The sequence below is a fragment of the Drosophila willistoni genome, assembly GCF_018902025.1.
Source record: "Drosophila willistoni isolate 14030-0811.24 chromosome XL unlocalized genomic scaffold, UCI_dwil_1.1 Seg141, whole genome shotgun sequence".
Lineage (NCBI taxonomy): Eukaryota > Metazoa > Arthropoda > Insecta > Diptera > Drosophilidae > Drosophila > Drosophila willistoni.
The window spans coordinates 3,722,149-3,739,484 of NW_025814052.1; the positions used below are offsets into that span (position 1 = coordinate 3,722,149).

The following is a 17,336-nucleotide window of genomic DNA, read 5'->3' on the forward strand; positions in this document are numbered from 1 at the left end:
GATTAACCAGGAATGATTCTCAGGGAACATTCTCAAAACATTAAAAGGCCTGAAAAAACAGGTTCCAAACTCTACTTAGTTTTATAACTTTCCAAGGAATCTAAGTATTGATGACTTTTTAAGGAAATTTAGTTTATAACTTGCTTAGCGAATTCCTAAATTTTTTCCCATGGTATTATGAATCATAAAGCATTCCATTATATTTAGTGTGAAACCGGCTAAGAAATTCCTTTTATGAGTATTTAGTGTGAAATTTGCTGAGAAATTCCCAAAAACGTTTCCCATGGTACATATATTTGTAAAAAAATCATAATTTTCCTACAATATTCCTTGATACTTCTAGGGAATATTCTTTGTGAAAATCACAGGGGAAATTATCGTACTGTAGGTTTGAAGAAATGAGGAAAAATCCTTAAAAGTTTTGTCAATCTTCCTTCGTGCTTTTTGGTTTAAACAACAAAGAGTTTAGGACTTGGCTATTAAGATCTGAAAGCTTGTCCTTTTTTTGCCCCCAGTTGGTTCAAAGAAAATTGAACAAAAGTTAATTTATTTTCAATTTATATATTTATATATAGTACTCTACCCATATGGGGGATGGTGAAATCTTTGTCATTGTGCAAATGCTGCAAAAGATGAACATATGCTCAATGTATACATACATACATACTTATTTGGACAAGTATTGAAAATAAGAAAATATAATTGGCATTATGATGATCCTTTGTTCTACAACTCATCAGTTGTTTGAACAATGCGACTTATTATGGGAATATCTTCGACTTTGGTATTATTTGCCAATGATTCTTGATTCAATTGACCCTGCACATAATCCGAACGGAATTTATCCCATTTGCGTGTCTTAATAAAGTCCGAAAAGAGGGCCTCACGCGATGGTATATTGCAATCGATGTAGAAACGTTGACGTTGCCAGATATTACCCGGATTTTGTCGCTCCTCAAATAGCCAGAAACGTGGAATGAGAAGGCATTGCACAGTGGTGCGAGCCATTATCACACGATGATCCATTTTCTCGCCCAAACCGAAAATGCCGCCATATGTCAGTGATCCAATATCAATGAAATGTGTTTCAAATTGATCATTTGTGGATGATGTTGCCTTCGTTGGCATGGCCATAACACTGTCACTCGATGACGATGTCGGGGTTCTGCTGTTGGAAGACGATGTAGGATTTTCTGATTCGGCAAAACCAATCTCAGGTTCCTCTGCCTGTCGAGGTTCAGGTTCATATCTGGTACTATCAGTTTCAATTATTCGCTCATACTCATCGTCGTCATCATCATCGTCATCGTCGCCCTTTCTTTCGCCATAACTGTACTCATCTTCGTCTAGATACTCAAACTGCTGATCATCATCTGCAAGGGATTTATGCATGGCATTAAATACATCCGATTGACGTTTCTTTTTCTTTTCAGTATGCTCATCCAATGGTTTTAGCCACATGTCACAGGCTCGTTCGATTTCTTTCAGTGTCATCTTACGTAACTAATGTATTCCAAAAAAAAAATTCTAAGCAAATGTCCTTTAAGCAAATTAGAATGTCTGTACTTACTGTCTTACTCCTTCTATCCTTATTCTCAGAAGATGAGCTGGATTGCAAAAGTTTAGTGGCATCAAAAGTTGTTACCGGTTTCACAGACATTCGCATATGTTTCTTGGCCTCTTCCGATAAGACATCGTCGACACTTTCACGTCGCGAAACACTAGTCAATTCGAATTGCTTCTCTCGGCCAACATAAGTGACCTAAATAACCATTCATTAGTGGATACAAAACACACTCTAAAGCACTCTCCTCACCTTCATATAGAGACACTGCAGCATGGCACATTCGCCGCTTAGAACGAAATAAACATAACTCATAAATCCTTTATCCTCTGTGTATATAGTTTCCAATGGATCGAATTGCTGAATACTTCCATATTTGCAAGCATTTACTATCTGGCAAAGATAAGACCCCAAAACCCGTAGTACAAGAGTTAAAATACAGGAACTTCGATGTAAACTATTTGATTTACAACCTGCTCTTCATTGAAATAATTGAAATAATCCAAAGCCCTCAGAGCTGTCTTCTTTTCTGCCCACTGTTTCAATAGAAACGGTTTAAGAAGTCTATTGTAATCGCTTTCATAGACTGCCAAAAGTTCACAATTGCCTGTTAAAGAAAAAACAATACAGTTATATATCCCTAGATATTACCTAAATCGATTAATCTACTTGTAGCTGTATAGGTATTTGTTCTAGGTTCATCTTCAAATAAATCCACATCGCCTATGCAATCGCCTGGTCCAAAAAGTGACTCTGATTTCGCTTCGTATTTCTTTGTTATTCTATTCAATATATTCTTTGACATTTCAACCTCGCCATTGATTATGAAATACAATGTTATTGGAAAATCACCCTCTTTCATTAGATTACGTCCAGAATTGACAGCCATGAATGTAACAACTGGCACAAGACGAGCTCGTATTTTCTGCAAAAAAAAAAAAATCAATAACTAAGCCAGGGAAGAGAGGGGGGCAGAAGAGAAAGCATTGACTTACCGGCGGTAATTTTTGAAAACATTCAAGATTAGCAACTATTGAGCACAATCTCTTTCTATCTTCCACTGTGCGTGCAAAATGGGGAGTACGCAAAAGAGATTTTTCCTTTAAAATTTCAAAAAAATTAGTATTAATAATTATAATTAACCATTTGATTCTAGAGTTTCTATTAGAACAAGATTTCTGATACTTTTCTTTACAAGGCATGACAAAATTGTCTTTTAAGAACATTTTTAAAATACATTTTTAAAAATATAATATCTTTGGTTGTTAAGTTAAATAAAATGGTCTAAAAACTATTATCCAATCCATTTAAAATGTTGAAATTCGGTCTGTTTGAAAAGAAGATTTACTTTTTGCTATTAATGAAACACTTTTCTTACACTTCTTCCTGGTAAGGACATTATATACCTATACTTATATGTATGTGTGTATAGTGTTAAGAAAATTCTGTGTAATTCAAGCGAAGTCCTTAAGTTGGTCTTTATATCAAAAGTATGGGAGAGATAAGGCCCACTTATGAGCCGAGATTCGTTATCGGCCTTATAAAATATTCATAGCTTGCTCAGTCAAGTGGAAAGTAAATATTGTTAAGCTTACTTTACTTTTCCCAAAGAAAGTAAAATGATTTTGTTTGTTAACAATTTTTATGAAACATTTTGTCGACGATTTAGAAAATAACTTTAAAACAAAAACAATTAATGTTCAATTTTGAAGTATTAATGTAAAAACAACTTAATATATTAAAAACTTTTTTGCTGCTATTGGACAGTACCAGCAAAACATATGAAATAATTTGCCCTCAGTGGTTTTCAGGTGGCTTTCTTACTGCTACCAATTCACCTTCAAACTAAAAGTTCTCATCAGAGAAAAAAGAAGTTTGATATATCTGAAAATATTGTGTGATATTGCATGGAATGTCTTGCCCGTCTTGGACTGTGTATGTTAGGGACTACTTAAGGACTTGCTCACAGATATGTAGAATGTTGAAATTTTTGAATCTATTACTTACCGCCATGGTCATCATGCCAACTTTCCGCTTTTGACGTATCAACATGGCAACATTTCGCTTCACATTTAACGAGAGGCCAGACTCGTCATTGGCCTCATTCAGCCAACGCATATTGAGAACTACGGTTCTTACCAATTTCTTGAAACGCTGTCTTACCTGCTTCCTCATCTCACCGTCCATACCATCTCGATTGCGTTTCGACATTTATTGGCTTAGTGTTATAATATATATGTATTCACAATTATGGTTAATAATTTTTCGATTTTTTTTGTAGTTTTTTATTTGTTTCGTTTGTTTTGTATGTTTCGTATGTATCAGTGTGTAGCCAAATATAAAATATATATACATGTGTATGAATATTTGTAAGATATCCAGAAGTTATATATTTCACTTGGCCTACTTGGAATCAATCAATCTATCAATATGAGGGTGCCCCATTATACATAACTGAATGGCGCACTTAGGTGTATTGTAAGTACATTATTTCATTGGCAGAGCGTGAAAGTTGCAAAATTAACCAAAATATGGGGGAAAAAAAGATTATAGTATATATATACATATATATATATATATATATTATTTATTGTGAGGTTAATTAAGCAGCAGCAACAGCAGATGTTCACTATAAAACGCAACATTTGTTAATCTTAATTCATTTTTATATCTTTTACTGTGACCTCTTTTTATACCCACTCCAAAAGGGGGGTAATTATATTTTGGCATAACGTTTGCATCAACTGAACATTTCTTGTCTAACAATTTTAAAAAATTAGTTACAGATTTCAGCTTTTCAATGGATAGTTCTCACACTCCAAAGAATAATTATAGTCCTGAAATTGGATTACCCAACCAAATGCCTTAAAATTTAAAGTAAAAAACCAAACTTAAGGAACAACTTGAGTGAAAACTGTTTGACAAAATACTTTATAAATATAGGAAATGGTTGGTTTACTAGTTTTCGAATATCAATTGAAATTTTTAAAAACCTTTAGATCAAACTAGTGATTAAGAAGTTATATAATGCTGGGATTTATGTTCTATGTGTTGTTAATGCATTAAATAAGAAACAGAGAACTCAAGGGAACTCCCAGTTGATTATGAATGTAAAGAGTTCCCATAGACACTGAAGAGTATATAAGTTATGGCGTGTCAAAATCCACTTACACACACGATATGTTTTCGCATGGTTGTTACTTGGGATGGTCTGGCTATGATTTGGGTTTACTATGAAACTTCAAAAGCAAAAAGAGATTGACTTTTGCATAATTAAGCCATCTAAAGTGGTTTGCCAATTTGGTGCGAAAATCTGCATAATAATAATAAAACCCGAAAACCGGTTTAACTGACCAAAAAATAGGAAAAAACCAAAAAATTCGCCAAGAAAATTTTTGATTTTGATTGCTTTGTTATACTCTGCTTCCCAAAGGGAAGTCATTTGCGACCCTATAAAGTTTAACCGAGTCGATACAATCCATAGCTTTGCATCTATCCGTATGAACATGAAGACCTTAAGAACTATGAAATAATTAAACACGTTTAAGCTTTTTTTAGCCGACGTAGATTAGTTTGGCTAACATGAATTGCACGGATTTGAAATCCGGCAGGGTATACCAAATTCAGTTAACGATTTACTATATTTATGTTTTCGCTTTCGGTTTTCTTTTTGGTTGTTTTGATATGGTTGAAATGAAACAGCTGATCTAGTGATCTACAGCTGATTAACTAGCGGTACCCTCAGGTCAGGCCAACACCAACAACAACAACAACACCAACAACACCAACACACCATCTCGAACTCGAATTTCGAATGTCACTTTAGATATAAATAGGTGCCCTCTGGGCAGTTGTAACTAAGTTTGAACTTCATCCAACAAGCGCATTAAATTAACCCTAGCACAACCGACAACAAAAATGAAGGTAAATTTGGACCCCCGAATTTAACCCTTTAATATGTCTCATTCGAATCTTTGGTTTCCAATAGCTTTTCGTTTGCCTTATTGCCTGTGTGAGCCTGGCCCAAGCTGGATTTATTGGTGGCGGCAGTTCAGGTGGTTGGTCATCCGGAGGCGGTGGCGGTAGCGGTTCGGGTGGCTGGTCATCAGGAGGTGGCGGCGGTGCCATTTCAGTAGGAGCACCCACCATTGTTAAGGTGATCAGTCAAGAGGATGAAGGTCATGGATATGGTGGTCATGGTGGATACGAATACGGGCATGGCCATGGGCATGCCGCAGCCGCAGCCGAGGAGGTGAAAATCATTAAGGTGATTAGCGAAGATGGAGGCCACTCTGACGGTTTTGCTGGAGGCTACTCCGGTGGTTACTCTGGCGGCTACTCCGGTGGCTATTCTGGTGGCCACTCTGATGGTGGAATCAACATTGTCAAGGTTATCCATGAAGAGAGCGCTCCCATCGAGTTGGGTCACCATGATCACCACCATCATCATCATGAACATCACGACCATCACAACGAAGAAGTGAAGATCATCAAACTGATTAGCTCTGGTGATGATCATTCCCATTACAGTGGCGGCAACGGTGGTGGCTGGTCCTCCGGCGGTGGTTGGTCATCTGGCGGTGCCAGCGCTGGCTGGGATTAAGTTCCATATAGGCTTTTGGCACAACTCATTTGTTTTTGTTGTCGGGTTGAGTCATTCGGCCTTGCCGAGATGTTGTTATTAATAGTTTATGAAATATATAATTAATATACTTTAGAGAAAAAAAGAAAAAAACTAAACAAATTGGTTCTTTGTTTTCAAAAGACCTGGACCTGGACCATCACTTTTGTCTCGCCAAACATAATCAGAGGTCCAAGAGTCTATCAATCGATTGTGCCAATAATTCTATACCCTTTTTTTGGGTAATCATTTCAATTCAGTTTCGATTCGAAGACACAGGAGACCAATCCTTCCTAGAGAGTGAAATTCTTCTTATGACTATGGAAACTGAAATTTATTTAATTAATTGGAGTTCCATTTATCTTTAGTAACTTTAGCACGAAGACCTTTGGTTGTCGCCCAAGCGTTGACCCAAATGTATATACCTTCACTTTTAGAGTAAAAAACAATCGCATCATAAGTAGTCGGGGATTTTTCTGTTCAAGCTCAAGGCCATGATTGAGCATTAAATGCTATCGACGGGGTAACAATTTTGTTAACAATTAATAAGGTTTCTGTTGTTGGTTTCATCTTCATCTGTCGCTGTAGCATTTCAAAGGTAATTTCTATGGAAAGATTGTTACAGGCCATCGTTGCCCATTATAAGTTGGATAAACATATTGCCAACATATCAATATAGATCGAATGCTTTCATAATTTTCAATTGATTCCATTTCGTTAAGTGGCTTACATCAAAACAGTTGAAATAAGGACATTATTTTGGGTATTATTCGGTATTGTCTTATATTCAGGAATCGAAAAAAAAAACAACCTTAGATAATGACAAAACAAATTGTGACTCGATTTCGATGTGTATAAACATTTTAACATAAAGAAATGAACAAATCAAATTTAGTTATACCAATTATAATACCTAAACATAATCGGAACTATATTTATTTTTTCAACATAGTTCGCAGTATTTTCGACTTGGAAGAGTTAAATTAGGAGCTGGTAACAGTTTCACATCCTAAAAGGAAAAAATGCTGTCCTTGGATTCGGCAGAGTCATTTGTAGTTATATCTTCCTGATCTGAAGAAGTTCTCCCGCCTGTTTATTCAATTCAGTTGAACTAAAAACTTTCCGATTTCTTGTGTGATGCAACGTAATTAATGGATAATTTTTGTATTGAAAATTGATTTTTCATTATCATTTTCAAAATGAAATGCAATATTTACATTCGAATGAAATTGATTGACCTTAAATTTCTTGTCTTTTAATTATGAATTAAAGAGAAATTGCAAACATGTTGACCTAACATTGAACCCCTTGATTGAATGAAGACTTTCAAAGTACATATATGAGTATTAAGTTTTCTGATTAGCTTTTGATTTTTGAACTTTCTTACTTATAAGACTTCCAAGTGTCTAAGTGCAAATTATGATTTAGTATATACACTTTAGTAATTTGGTTTTCCAGTGACTTTTTTTTGTTGTTTTTGTTGGTGAAAGGCAGCACATCTTATCACATATGTATGTATGAATGTATTTGTATATGTAGATATATTTCGTATACCATTAAATTTATGGACCTTCATATGTATGGCTAATTGTTGTTGTCATTCGGTTTTAAGTAGTAGTTGGGCTCCCTCATGCATATTCAGTAGGGTAGCTCGAACTGCATTAGTTAAGTTTTCATACGATTATAACTCATTTGGCTGGGTCTTTGGCTGGCTGGCTGGCTGGCTGTTTGGTTGGTCAGTTGGTCGACTGACGACTAAGTTACATAAATAATTTTACGCCCAATCTGAGATGAGATGGTAAAAACAACACATAATGATGTTGTCTATATAAGGATGAAGAAACAAAAACAAAACGAAAGAAACCCTTTCTAGTGAACTAAATTGTTGGTTTTCGTGACTGTCTGTCCATTTGTCTTTTTGTCTGTCTGCCTGTCTGTATGTGCGGCTATTTCACACGCTTCCGCAATGGAAGAGTTTGAAATAATTAACGTGCCGCATAAGATTCAGATTCGAAAATTTATGTGTCATCTATCAAGCGGCATAAAGTGAAGGTTGCCTGGCAAATGGAGCCAACAATTAATAAGCTAGAAAAACAACACGAAATATAGTTGAAATATAAAAAAAAAATTTCAAGAAAAACGAAAAACAAAAACCAGCTGTCGCCCCCTCCCCCCCATCCCTTCTTGCCGCGCAGTGACCCCTTAGAGCAATATATTAAATATATTGTTTTGCTGGGTTTTCCTTTTCGGCGGGGGCAAATGTTAATGGGCTGGCATCAATCGCGATTGCGATTGGAGTTTCACAGGTTTCAAAGTGGAAAACGATCTCGAATTGTGTATTGGGAGCATTGCCGCCGCTTAGGGCTTTTGTTATGTTGGTTTCATGTTTCTTTTTTTGCTATACTTTTTTTTTTATTTTTATGTTTTTTTTTTTCATCGCTTGTTTCATTTTTGATATATTGCATAATGCCAACCAATAAAATAAGCTGGCAGGTTGTTTCTTTTATGGGGACTACCTATTATAAGAGGGGGGGAGTCAGGTGGGGATTAACATTGGTGCCATAATCAAAGAAGAGAAGAGAATTAAATACTTATATCATTCGTGTTAGGCATTCCCTTTTTTCATCCGTATTAGAATTAGAATTATCTAATTTTTTGTTTATTTAATTTGTTAGGAAATATGTTAATGATATCGGAAGTGTTTAAATTTTTAGTCTCAAAGCTATGGGTGGCAACAATTCTAAGCCGAATATCTTACACTCTATAACGTTAACGTTAAGTCTTAGACGTTATAAGTGAGTTAGGGATAGATAAAAGTTTTTTTGTTCAAAAAGTTGAACTAAAATGACTTATTAAATTGCATGTTAAAGTTTTTAATTGCGTTTTATTCAAACATAAATTAAATAAAGTGACTAGTTAAGTAATCGCGATTGTCATCGCCAAACATACCTATATATGTGTCTATATATACTTGGTGAGAATATGCTTCTTATTTATATGTTTGTAGTATAAATCATGAACTTTGATAAGTCTCGATACTTATCTATGGTTACTCATATTCAAAAACTTTGAATTCGATTACAAAAACATCTCAGAGTGAATATTTTGAATGAATACTTGGAGTTTGAGTGTCGGATTAGCCATATAGCAGGATTAGCAAATGCTACACACCCCGCTTCTTGAAGTGCCCCGCTCTGTCAGATTTCTGTTAAATGATTTTTCATCACTGAAAAGTTGATTCGATGTCCAATTCAATTACCAAAATAAAGTTCTGAGCGGAATAGGTAAATTGACAAAAATTTCATTTAATTTTCTTCAAAACTCTTAACTATAAGAATCTGTAACTAGTCCAAATTTTAACCGATTTTCGAAAATGATAACCCATTTTGTTGCTTATAGAGTCAGACTCTAATTTGTATATCAGTCAGTTACCTTTTTAAGTAACCTTTTCGAGCTACATAGACAATTAATGTCTAAACACAGCAAAAGTATTCATGAGACTCTAATTTAGTTAGTTTTTTTGAGTATTTAAAAACTTATGCCTTTATTTTTAATGTCTTACAAACTGCATTACATTCTCGCAAACTTAATGGTTTGCCAAATTTTGCAAATTATCATGATATCTATCAAAAATCGAGTCGAAATTTGCTTTTTTTTTTTAAAATCCAAGTGTTTTATTTTTTTTTATTTAAAATATGCTAAATTTTGATTTACTTAATATATAACATTTTGAAATTGTTTCGTAATTGGCCAATTTACAAGCTGGAAGAAATAGACAATTTAACCAAAAATTTGGGTTCAGAAAATTCTCAAAAATTCTTAGGTTTTATTCATGCTTTCACTTTCATATTGTAAACTAATCTTTTAATTTGCTCTATGATCGCGCAAACTTATACCTACATATTTAGGTATTTAGATTATTCTGGGCACTGTAGAGTATATCATACTCTTATGTCTAATACCTGATCTCAATATATGGTATATATATATTAAGATACTTTCAATATCTCAAAGATAACTTTGAATTATTTTTTCTTAGCATTCTATACCACTTCTTCTACCACATGATACATTGTCTAGAGGAAGAGGAAGATGCTAGTTATCAATAACGCTTTCACATTCATTTTGCACCACTGTGCGAAAGTGTTAGAGGCAAGGGCGGGGCTACCAAATGCAATGATAATGTAAATGCTGTTGCTTCTGATGATGATGATGATTGTGATGATGATGATGATGATGGTGATAATGATAATGATGATGATGGCATAATCCGAGTAGAGCATCGCGTGGACAAGCAATTAGACTGGCCCATACATTAGCATAGACTGTAAGCCACAAACAGTCTTCGGGCAGGGCCGATCATTTTGAATCGTGTTTTCGAGGCTGGCCCATAAAAGCAACAGCGGCCCCAGAGCAAACTCACAGTCGAAGTTCGTCTCTCGTCGTGGTCCAAGCTTAATTCACGTCAAGAGAAGGCCAACATGAAGGTGCGTTCAGCTCGAAACTGCGAAACACTCGTGTCTTGTGGATTAAGCGGGCTCTTTTAGCCAAGACCTATCCCAACATTGGATTTTCTTTGTTTTTTTTTTGTCTTTTTTTTGCTGTTGTTGTTGTTGCAATCGCGTTACAAGCAATTAGTGAAAAAGTGTGACTGATGTTTTCATATTTTTCTCCCATTTCCCGAACTAAAGGTATTCGTTTGCTTACTCGCCGTCTGCAGCATGGCTCAGGCTGGATTTTTGGGTGGCGGTGGAGCCGTTAGTTCCGGTTGGTCATCCGGAGGAGGCGGTGGCGGCGGCGGAGGCTGGTCATCGGGCGGTGGTTATGGCGGCGGCGGCGGCGGCGGCTACGGAGGCGGTGGCTATGGCGGCGGTGCCAGCACCGTCAAGGTTGTTAAAGTCATCTCCGATTCGGGAGCCGGAGGTGGAGGAGGATATGGAGGCGGCGGCTATAGCGGCGGCGGCGGTGGCGGCTGGTCATCCGGCGGTGGCTATAGTGGTGGCTCTTCTGGCTGGTCCTCCGGCGGAGGCGGCGGTGGTTATGGCGGCGGTGGTGGCTATGGAGGCGGCGGCTACGGAGGCGGCGGCTCTAGCATCAAAATCATCAAAGTCATTTCCGATGGTGGACACGGAAGCAGCGGCGGCTATGGCGGTGGTCACGGAGGTGGCTACAGCGGTGGTTATGGCGGTGGCTATAGCGGCGGCTACTCTTCCGGTGGCGGCCATGGCGGTTACGGCTCCGGTGGTTCCGTCAAAATCGTCAAGGTCATCTCCGATGGCGGCCATGGCGGTAGCGGTGGTGGCGGCGGCGGCGGTGGTTGGGCTCCTCAAGGCGGTTGGGCTCAGAGCGGCTGGTAAATGGGCCATCTGATTGAACCTATGCAAAATTATCCCCTTACATTCCACTCCACTCCCTGCAATTGTAAATACTCATCCCGAAACCAATAAAAATTGTCTACAAAAATCCATTTCGAAATTGTTATTAATGGGCGGATACAATACAATCTAATCATAACTGTGTCAAATATGTGTGTGTCCCATGATGACATAAGACAATTAATGAAACCGCCCTCACCCCCCACCCACCACTTATACCATTTGCCATTATTTCAAAATGTTTTCATTTCGGGTATTCTTCCTGAATGAGTTGACAGATTATTGATTTCAGATCCGGCCCCAGTTGATTGAAGTTACGAATCAAACAAAACACTCAACTTTTGGACCATGGATAGATTCAGTTTACCCGATTTCCTGTGAATGAATGTCGTCAATAACTCTTAGCTATAGAAATTTTGCACAAATTAATCAAAGAAGTTTACAATCATTATATAAAACTAAGAAGTTTACTGGAATAAACCTCTTTCCTCTATAGACAGATTTATTAAAACTTTCCACTAATTTTTTCACTCATTATTCTTAGTTAATACCTAATTTGGCTTCTTGATAGTCAAGAGAAAAGTCAAGTCTGCATTGGGATAAAACAAAACCACTGACTAGTATGAGTATTAGTTTAGTTAGATTGTTAGCTGCGAAAAAAACCCCCAAAAAATCTTCAAAAACATTTCATTTCAATTTTTCGTTTATTGAATTTTAATATTGTTTTGCATTCTTAATTTCATTTTTGTTTTTTGAATTTTGGTTTAGTTTCCTTCCGTTTTTGTTTTTATTTTTTATATATATGTATATATATTTTTTTTTTGTTTAAAACATTTTTATTAGTTGCATATTGTATCGATCGCATTATTTACTAAGTTAACATGGATTTTAGTTTTTTTTTTGTTTATTCTCATTTTTGTTTAATTTTTCGTTTTTTTGGGTAGATGAATTATTATTTTTTGTTTTTTAAATTGTTCAAATTTGTTCTTCTTCTTTTTTTTATTGTTGCTTAGTGTGTATTCGTGTATAGTTTGTGTGTGTGTGTGTGTGAATTTTTATTTTATTTTTTTATTTTTGCTTTTAATATTTGCAATATAGTTTTAGTTGTTCTTGTTCTTGTTCATGTGTGTGTGTGTGTGTGTGTAGTTTTTAATTTTCTAATTGCATAAATACATATTTATTCATGTTTTAGTTTTTCTTCGTTCTTGATATTTATTCCTTTTATTTTGTAATTCGTAAATTATTATAATATTTTTCTTTTTTCCTTTTTCTGTTCATTGCTTATTACATTTTTGCAATATTTTGGTTTTGGGCTTTGATTTCGTGTGCCGTTGTTTTTGTCTTTTGTTTAATTTTAATTGCTAAAACATAGTTTTTTTTTGGTATTTTTCTTTTTGTTTGTTGTTTGTTCTGTTTTTATTACAGTACTTACAACCATATGCTTTCAATTATGACTATTTTGTTTGCTGTTTGCTGTAGTTTTCAAGGATGATTCATGAATGCATTCGCCAATGGGATTGATTGAATAGGTTTAAACAATTAAGTGGGATGCATTGTTCTTATGTTTATGTTTATTGTCCTAGACCAGTGAAGAAACGAGTGTGTCAATTGTTTTCGTTTGTCTTGTTTTTTGGCCTTATGCATTTTCAATATAGTTTTTTCTGTTGCATCTTAACATTTTCAGTCAATTCAACGGAGGTCAGGAGGTCAAATTAAACACAAATTGATATAAACATTATAAATATATATACATACATACATATGTATGTATGTATGTATAGTAAAAGTAGGTATACAAAAAAAATTTGTTAATCGAAAAATTCTACTAAATCATTTGTGACGGACGGAGTGTAAACTTCTCTTTGAGAAAATCTTTAACTTCCATGCAAAATGTTTGATTTATTCAATGATATTCGATCAATTCTATAACTTGGCTTTCTAGATTGCAAAACTATATAAAATGATTGCCAGATAACTATGTTTTCAGATGTTTATCGGTTTTATATAAAATCATTGGTATATATAGGATAATATAGATATATCTCCTGGAATAAAAAGAGAACCAATGATGTTCAATGATCAACTCATTTGTAAATACCAGAGATCTAATAAGAATATTTTTGAAAATTTCTGGTTTTGATATAGAAAAATCTATTGGCAGAAATGCATATAAAGAGGTTATATCGAAGTATGGCGATCTAAAGTGAAATAAGGATATGACATTTCTTATTTTATGACTGCAAAATGTTAAGATGCAATAAAGAAAAATCAAGATAAAAACTAAGAAACGTTTTCTTAATGTGGCTTGAGAAAAACTTTCATTCAAGTGAAGTAGAAAGAGAGAGCGGGTGGAAAAGGGAGAGAGAAAGAGAGAGAGGGAGTTATTGCCACATTGAGAGAAATGTTCTTGCCCTTAAGAGAGAAAAAACAAAAAATTTCAAATGTTTTGTGCATATATTCAATTGACAATTGATTTGATAATGAATTTTTTTTTGAATTTGTTTTTATCTCCATGATTATTAACTATTTTTATTCATTAAGCTTTCACATAAATACTTATTTTTGCATAGTGTGTGTGTGTGTGTGTGTGTGTGTGTATAACTTTGTAAGTAGTTGTTAAGTAGTTCGATTTGATTTTCTTTATATAATCCATTCGTTTTTTGGCTCCTACTGTATGCTATTTCTATTTATACATTTGTATATCATCTCAATTTTTCTTTGATCCTGTTTAGAATAAACTTTTACCAAATTCGAGAAATTCGAAATGACTAATGAAGATAGTTGTTTTGTAATTTAGACTTTGTATTTCCATTTTTATATATATGTGTTTGTATATATCTATGTTGGTAAAGAGGGATTAAGTCAAAGCTGTTTCTTAACACTTAAATGGGCTTTATTTCTCTATCTACAATAATATTTCTATTTCAAATTTAGTATGTACGAATATGTATTAATGTATTCAACTTAAGTACCAGTTCTGTATGTGTGTGTGTGTGAGGATGTGTGGCTGAATGAATTCTTCATTTTATTTTTATTTGGAAACCGAATAAAGTTGAGGTGTTCATCATTGGCTTTGATGTTAAGTAAATGGTTAGAGCCCTTGGTTCACAAGTAATATAAGGACATAAAGGATCTAAAAAGTATTTACCGATCATGTTCTTTTTGTTTTTTTTGTTTTGGTTTTTGCATCTTGCTTTTGGTTTTTTTTTTTGCTTTGTTTATGTTTTATTTGCTGCCCTATTGTCAAAATGATATACACGTATTTATTATATATTTTTTTCTCCAGCGATTGTCATTGTACATGATAAATCGCATTTTCGTAGTTTTCAGCCTCCAAAAAATTATGATTCACAATTATGCATTATTAGTATTCAGTTTTGTCAAATAACAAAAAAGAAAGAAACGAAAATCCAATTGTATATAAATTTTAGCCAAAGAAGTTGTTCTTGGCCATCGAACAGGGCGAAGGAAAATACTCGTCTTGTAATTTTTTATGAAAGCCTTTGGAATATACATAAATATTAGCTGGATTTTAAAGAATCAGTTAAGGGTCTAACTAACTAAATGTCAATTCAAGTTTGTCTGTTTCTTTGTCTCTTTGTTGTTGTTTTGTTTTTTTGTTTTTTGTTTTTTTCAGTGTTGTTGTGCAATTTGCTAAAAATTCGAATTTCTGTTGTAAAAACTTTTGATATATTATTAATTTTTGTTGTTGTTTTTTGTTTTTTTTTTTTTCATTTGAAACCATTGGCATTTAATTATTTATTTTGTAATCTTTTTTTGTTTTTCTCTTTGTCTTTGTTTTGTTTTGTTTTTTTTTTGTTTAGTTTAGTTTATTGTGATAAATTTCCTTTTTGGCTAAGAAATAAAAGGCTTATCAAAAAATTTCTCCACTTAACTTAAATGAAACCCAAAAAAGACAAAAAAAAAGGAATTCAAAATTTTGGAAAAACACGAAAAAGAAAAGAAAAGTTTTGGCAAATGCTACAAGGAAAAAATTACCCTTTAAGAACTCAAATTACCCTTGATTTTTGTAGTTTTTCTTATATCGTCTTAATGCTATTAATTTTTTTGGTTTTATTTTTTTATTCAATTTTGATTTGTTGTTGTTGGTTTTGTCGTAACGGTTGAAGTTTTTTTTTTTACTTTGTTTTTTTTTTTTTGTTTTGTTTATAATTTAAGTTTAAGTTTTTCGTTTAGTTTAGTTTGGCTTTTTATTTAGTGTGTGTTGAAATATAGCATTTTGTATATAGTGTATAAGTTAATATAATTTATTTAATGTTTTAGTTTTTTTGTTTTTAATTTCTCTTTTTTTTATTGCATTCTTAGTTAGCGAGGGGAGGAGAGAGATAAAGAGTGGGGTAGGGGAAGAGGAAGAGGAAAAACAGCAACACACAAATTTTTTTTTGGCTCAATTGTACTCTCTGATCCGGGGAATATCAAATGAGAGATCTTTGCCCCCTAAAGTATGCACTTACTGCAGTAAAGGGCCTGTCTGGATCGTTACATGGACTTTCTAGGACATTATGGACACTTTAATAACTTTCGATTGTTCATTGCATACTTTAAAGAGAACTTCACTTCAAGATCCTCTCCTGACTGAAAGGGAATGTTGAAGACATTCTCCGAAATTTAGTTTGAAAGCTCTCTGCCCTTTATGGGATATTCTTCCTTACTTCATAAGCAAGAGAATGTTATTAGCATGCAAAATGGAGAGCTAAAGATTGTAATATACAGAAATTGATAATTCTGTCTAACAAATATTCGAATGGAAAATGTCTAGGATCTGTTTTGAATTCCATTTTGTTTTGCAAGCGATTTTTAGTATAAGAGAGTATTGAGTAAATCCTGAATAGAAGAGCTTTCTCGCTGAAGAGCTTTTTCTTGTTCGTTTTTTCACAGGATGTGTCCGCAAGAAGCGTCTGCTGGTTTCGTTTTTTGGGATTTCGGGCTTGGAACTTTTATGGTTAAAAATTCGCAATGTGTTTATAGCACAAGCTGAGCTTTATGTGCAGTCGCTAGTCGACGCTAAAAGCTCCCATGCAATTAATTAACTTGTTTTTATTCATTTTGTTTAGTTGCTTTGTTTAGTTTAAAGTTTTTAGTTTAGTTTTGTTAATTATTTTAAGATTTTGCTTTTATGCTCTGGCTTATTTAGTTGTATTTTCTGTTTTCTTTAATATTAAGGAAGACCATTGCTTGAAAGTTTTCTTTTTGTTTTTCTTTTTTCTTTTTCTCAGTGTGTTATTCATCAACATCTGTATGTTTGTATGTGTGTATGATCTATGTATGTATATGGGGTTATGAACAAATCTGTAATTGCAATTGGCATTACTAACATATCTAGTTTATGTACTTAGTATGTATCAAAATGTTTCTATATGTCTGTCTGTTATGTATGTGAATGTATTCCTATTGAATGTATTGCCCTATTAAGCATGTTTTCTATGTTCACCCTTAGTACTCATTTGGGTCTTACGTCTCTAGGCCACAAAACATACAATAAAAAAAAAAAAAAAAATATTAACCAACATCGTATGCATATATGATATATATATATATATATATATGTATGTATGTACGACATGGTTATGTCCCATTCTACACACACACACTTACTTACAATATTTAAATCGATTTACTTATTACGTTGTTGTATATAATTCCTTTTTTTTTGTTGGGTTTTTTTTTGTTTTGGTTTTGTTTTTTTTTTGTTTTTGTAAAAAGAAGCATGTCAATGTGACACAATAAATCAAAAATTCGTGTCTACAGCGTAATT

General features: G+C 34.1%; 3 protein-coding genes across 3 annotated transcripts; 2 read left to right on the top strand and 1 right to left on the bottom strand.

The window, feature by feature from the left end:
• Positions 1-545: 545 nt before the first annotated feature.
• On the bottom strand, positions 546-3,835 carry LOC6649096. The gene is made up of 7 exons (XM_002071233.4): positions 3,572-3,835; positions 2,560-2,664; positions 2,234-2,489; positions 2,038-2,171; positions 1,817-1,957; positions 1,571-1,762; positions 546-1,503 (listed from the first exon to the last, which is right to left on the bottom strand). The coding sequence occupies exons 1-7, from the start codon at positions 3,773-3,775 to the stop codon at positions 727-729; spliced, it is 1,809 nt and encodes a 602-aa protein (XP_002071269.4). The 5' UTR covers positions 3,776-3,835; the 3' UTR covers positions 546-726.
• Positions 3,836-5,482: 1,647 nt separating this feature from the next.
• LOC6649097 (glycine-rich cell wall structural protein 1.8) lies at positions 5,483-6,167 on the top strand. Its single transcript, XM_002071234.1, has 2 exons — positions 5,483-5,488; positions 5,553-6,167. Exons 1-2 carry the CDS (start codon positions 5,483-5,485, stop codon positions 6,165-6,167), a joined length of 621 nt encoding a protein of 206 aa, XP_002071270.1.
• Positions 6,168-10,666: 4,499 nt separating this feature from the next.
• LOC6649098 (acanthoscurrin-2) lies at positions 10,667-11,542 on the top strand. The gene is made up of 3 exons (XM_002071235.3): positions 10,667-10,672; positions 10,877-11,397; positions 11,497-11,542. Exons 1-3 carry the CDS (start codon positions 10,667-10,669, stop codon positions 11,540-11,542), a joined length of 573 nt encoding a protein of 190 aa, XP_002071271.3.
• Positions 11,543-17,336: the final 5,794 nt, after the last annotated feature.

Bases quoted from the DNA above. Each gene is read 5' to 3' on its own strand.
- LOC6649096 (XM_002071233.4), bottom strand. From the start codon at position 3,775: ATGTCGAAACGCAATCGAGATGGTATGGACGGTGAGATGAGGAAGCAG. The intron at 2,172-2,233 runs GTAGATTAATCG...TTTCTTTAACAG, and splicing joins AAATACCTATACAGCTACAA to GCAATTGTGAACTTTTGGCA. The intron at 1,504-1,570 runs GTAAGTACAGAC...GGAATACATTAG, and splicing joins AGGATAGAAGGAGTAAGACA to TTACGTAAGATGACACTGAA.
- LOC6649098 (XM_002071235.3), top strand. The intron at 11,398-11,496 runs CGGTGGCGGCCA...TGGCGGCGGCGG, and splicing joins TATAGCGGCGGCTACTCTTC to CGGTGGTTGGGCTCCTCAAG.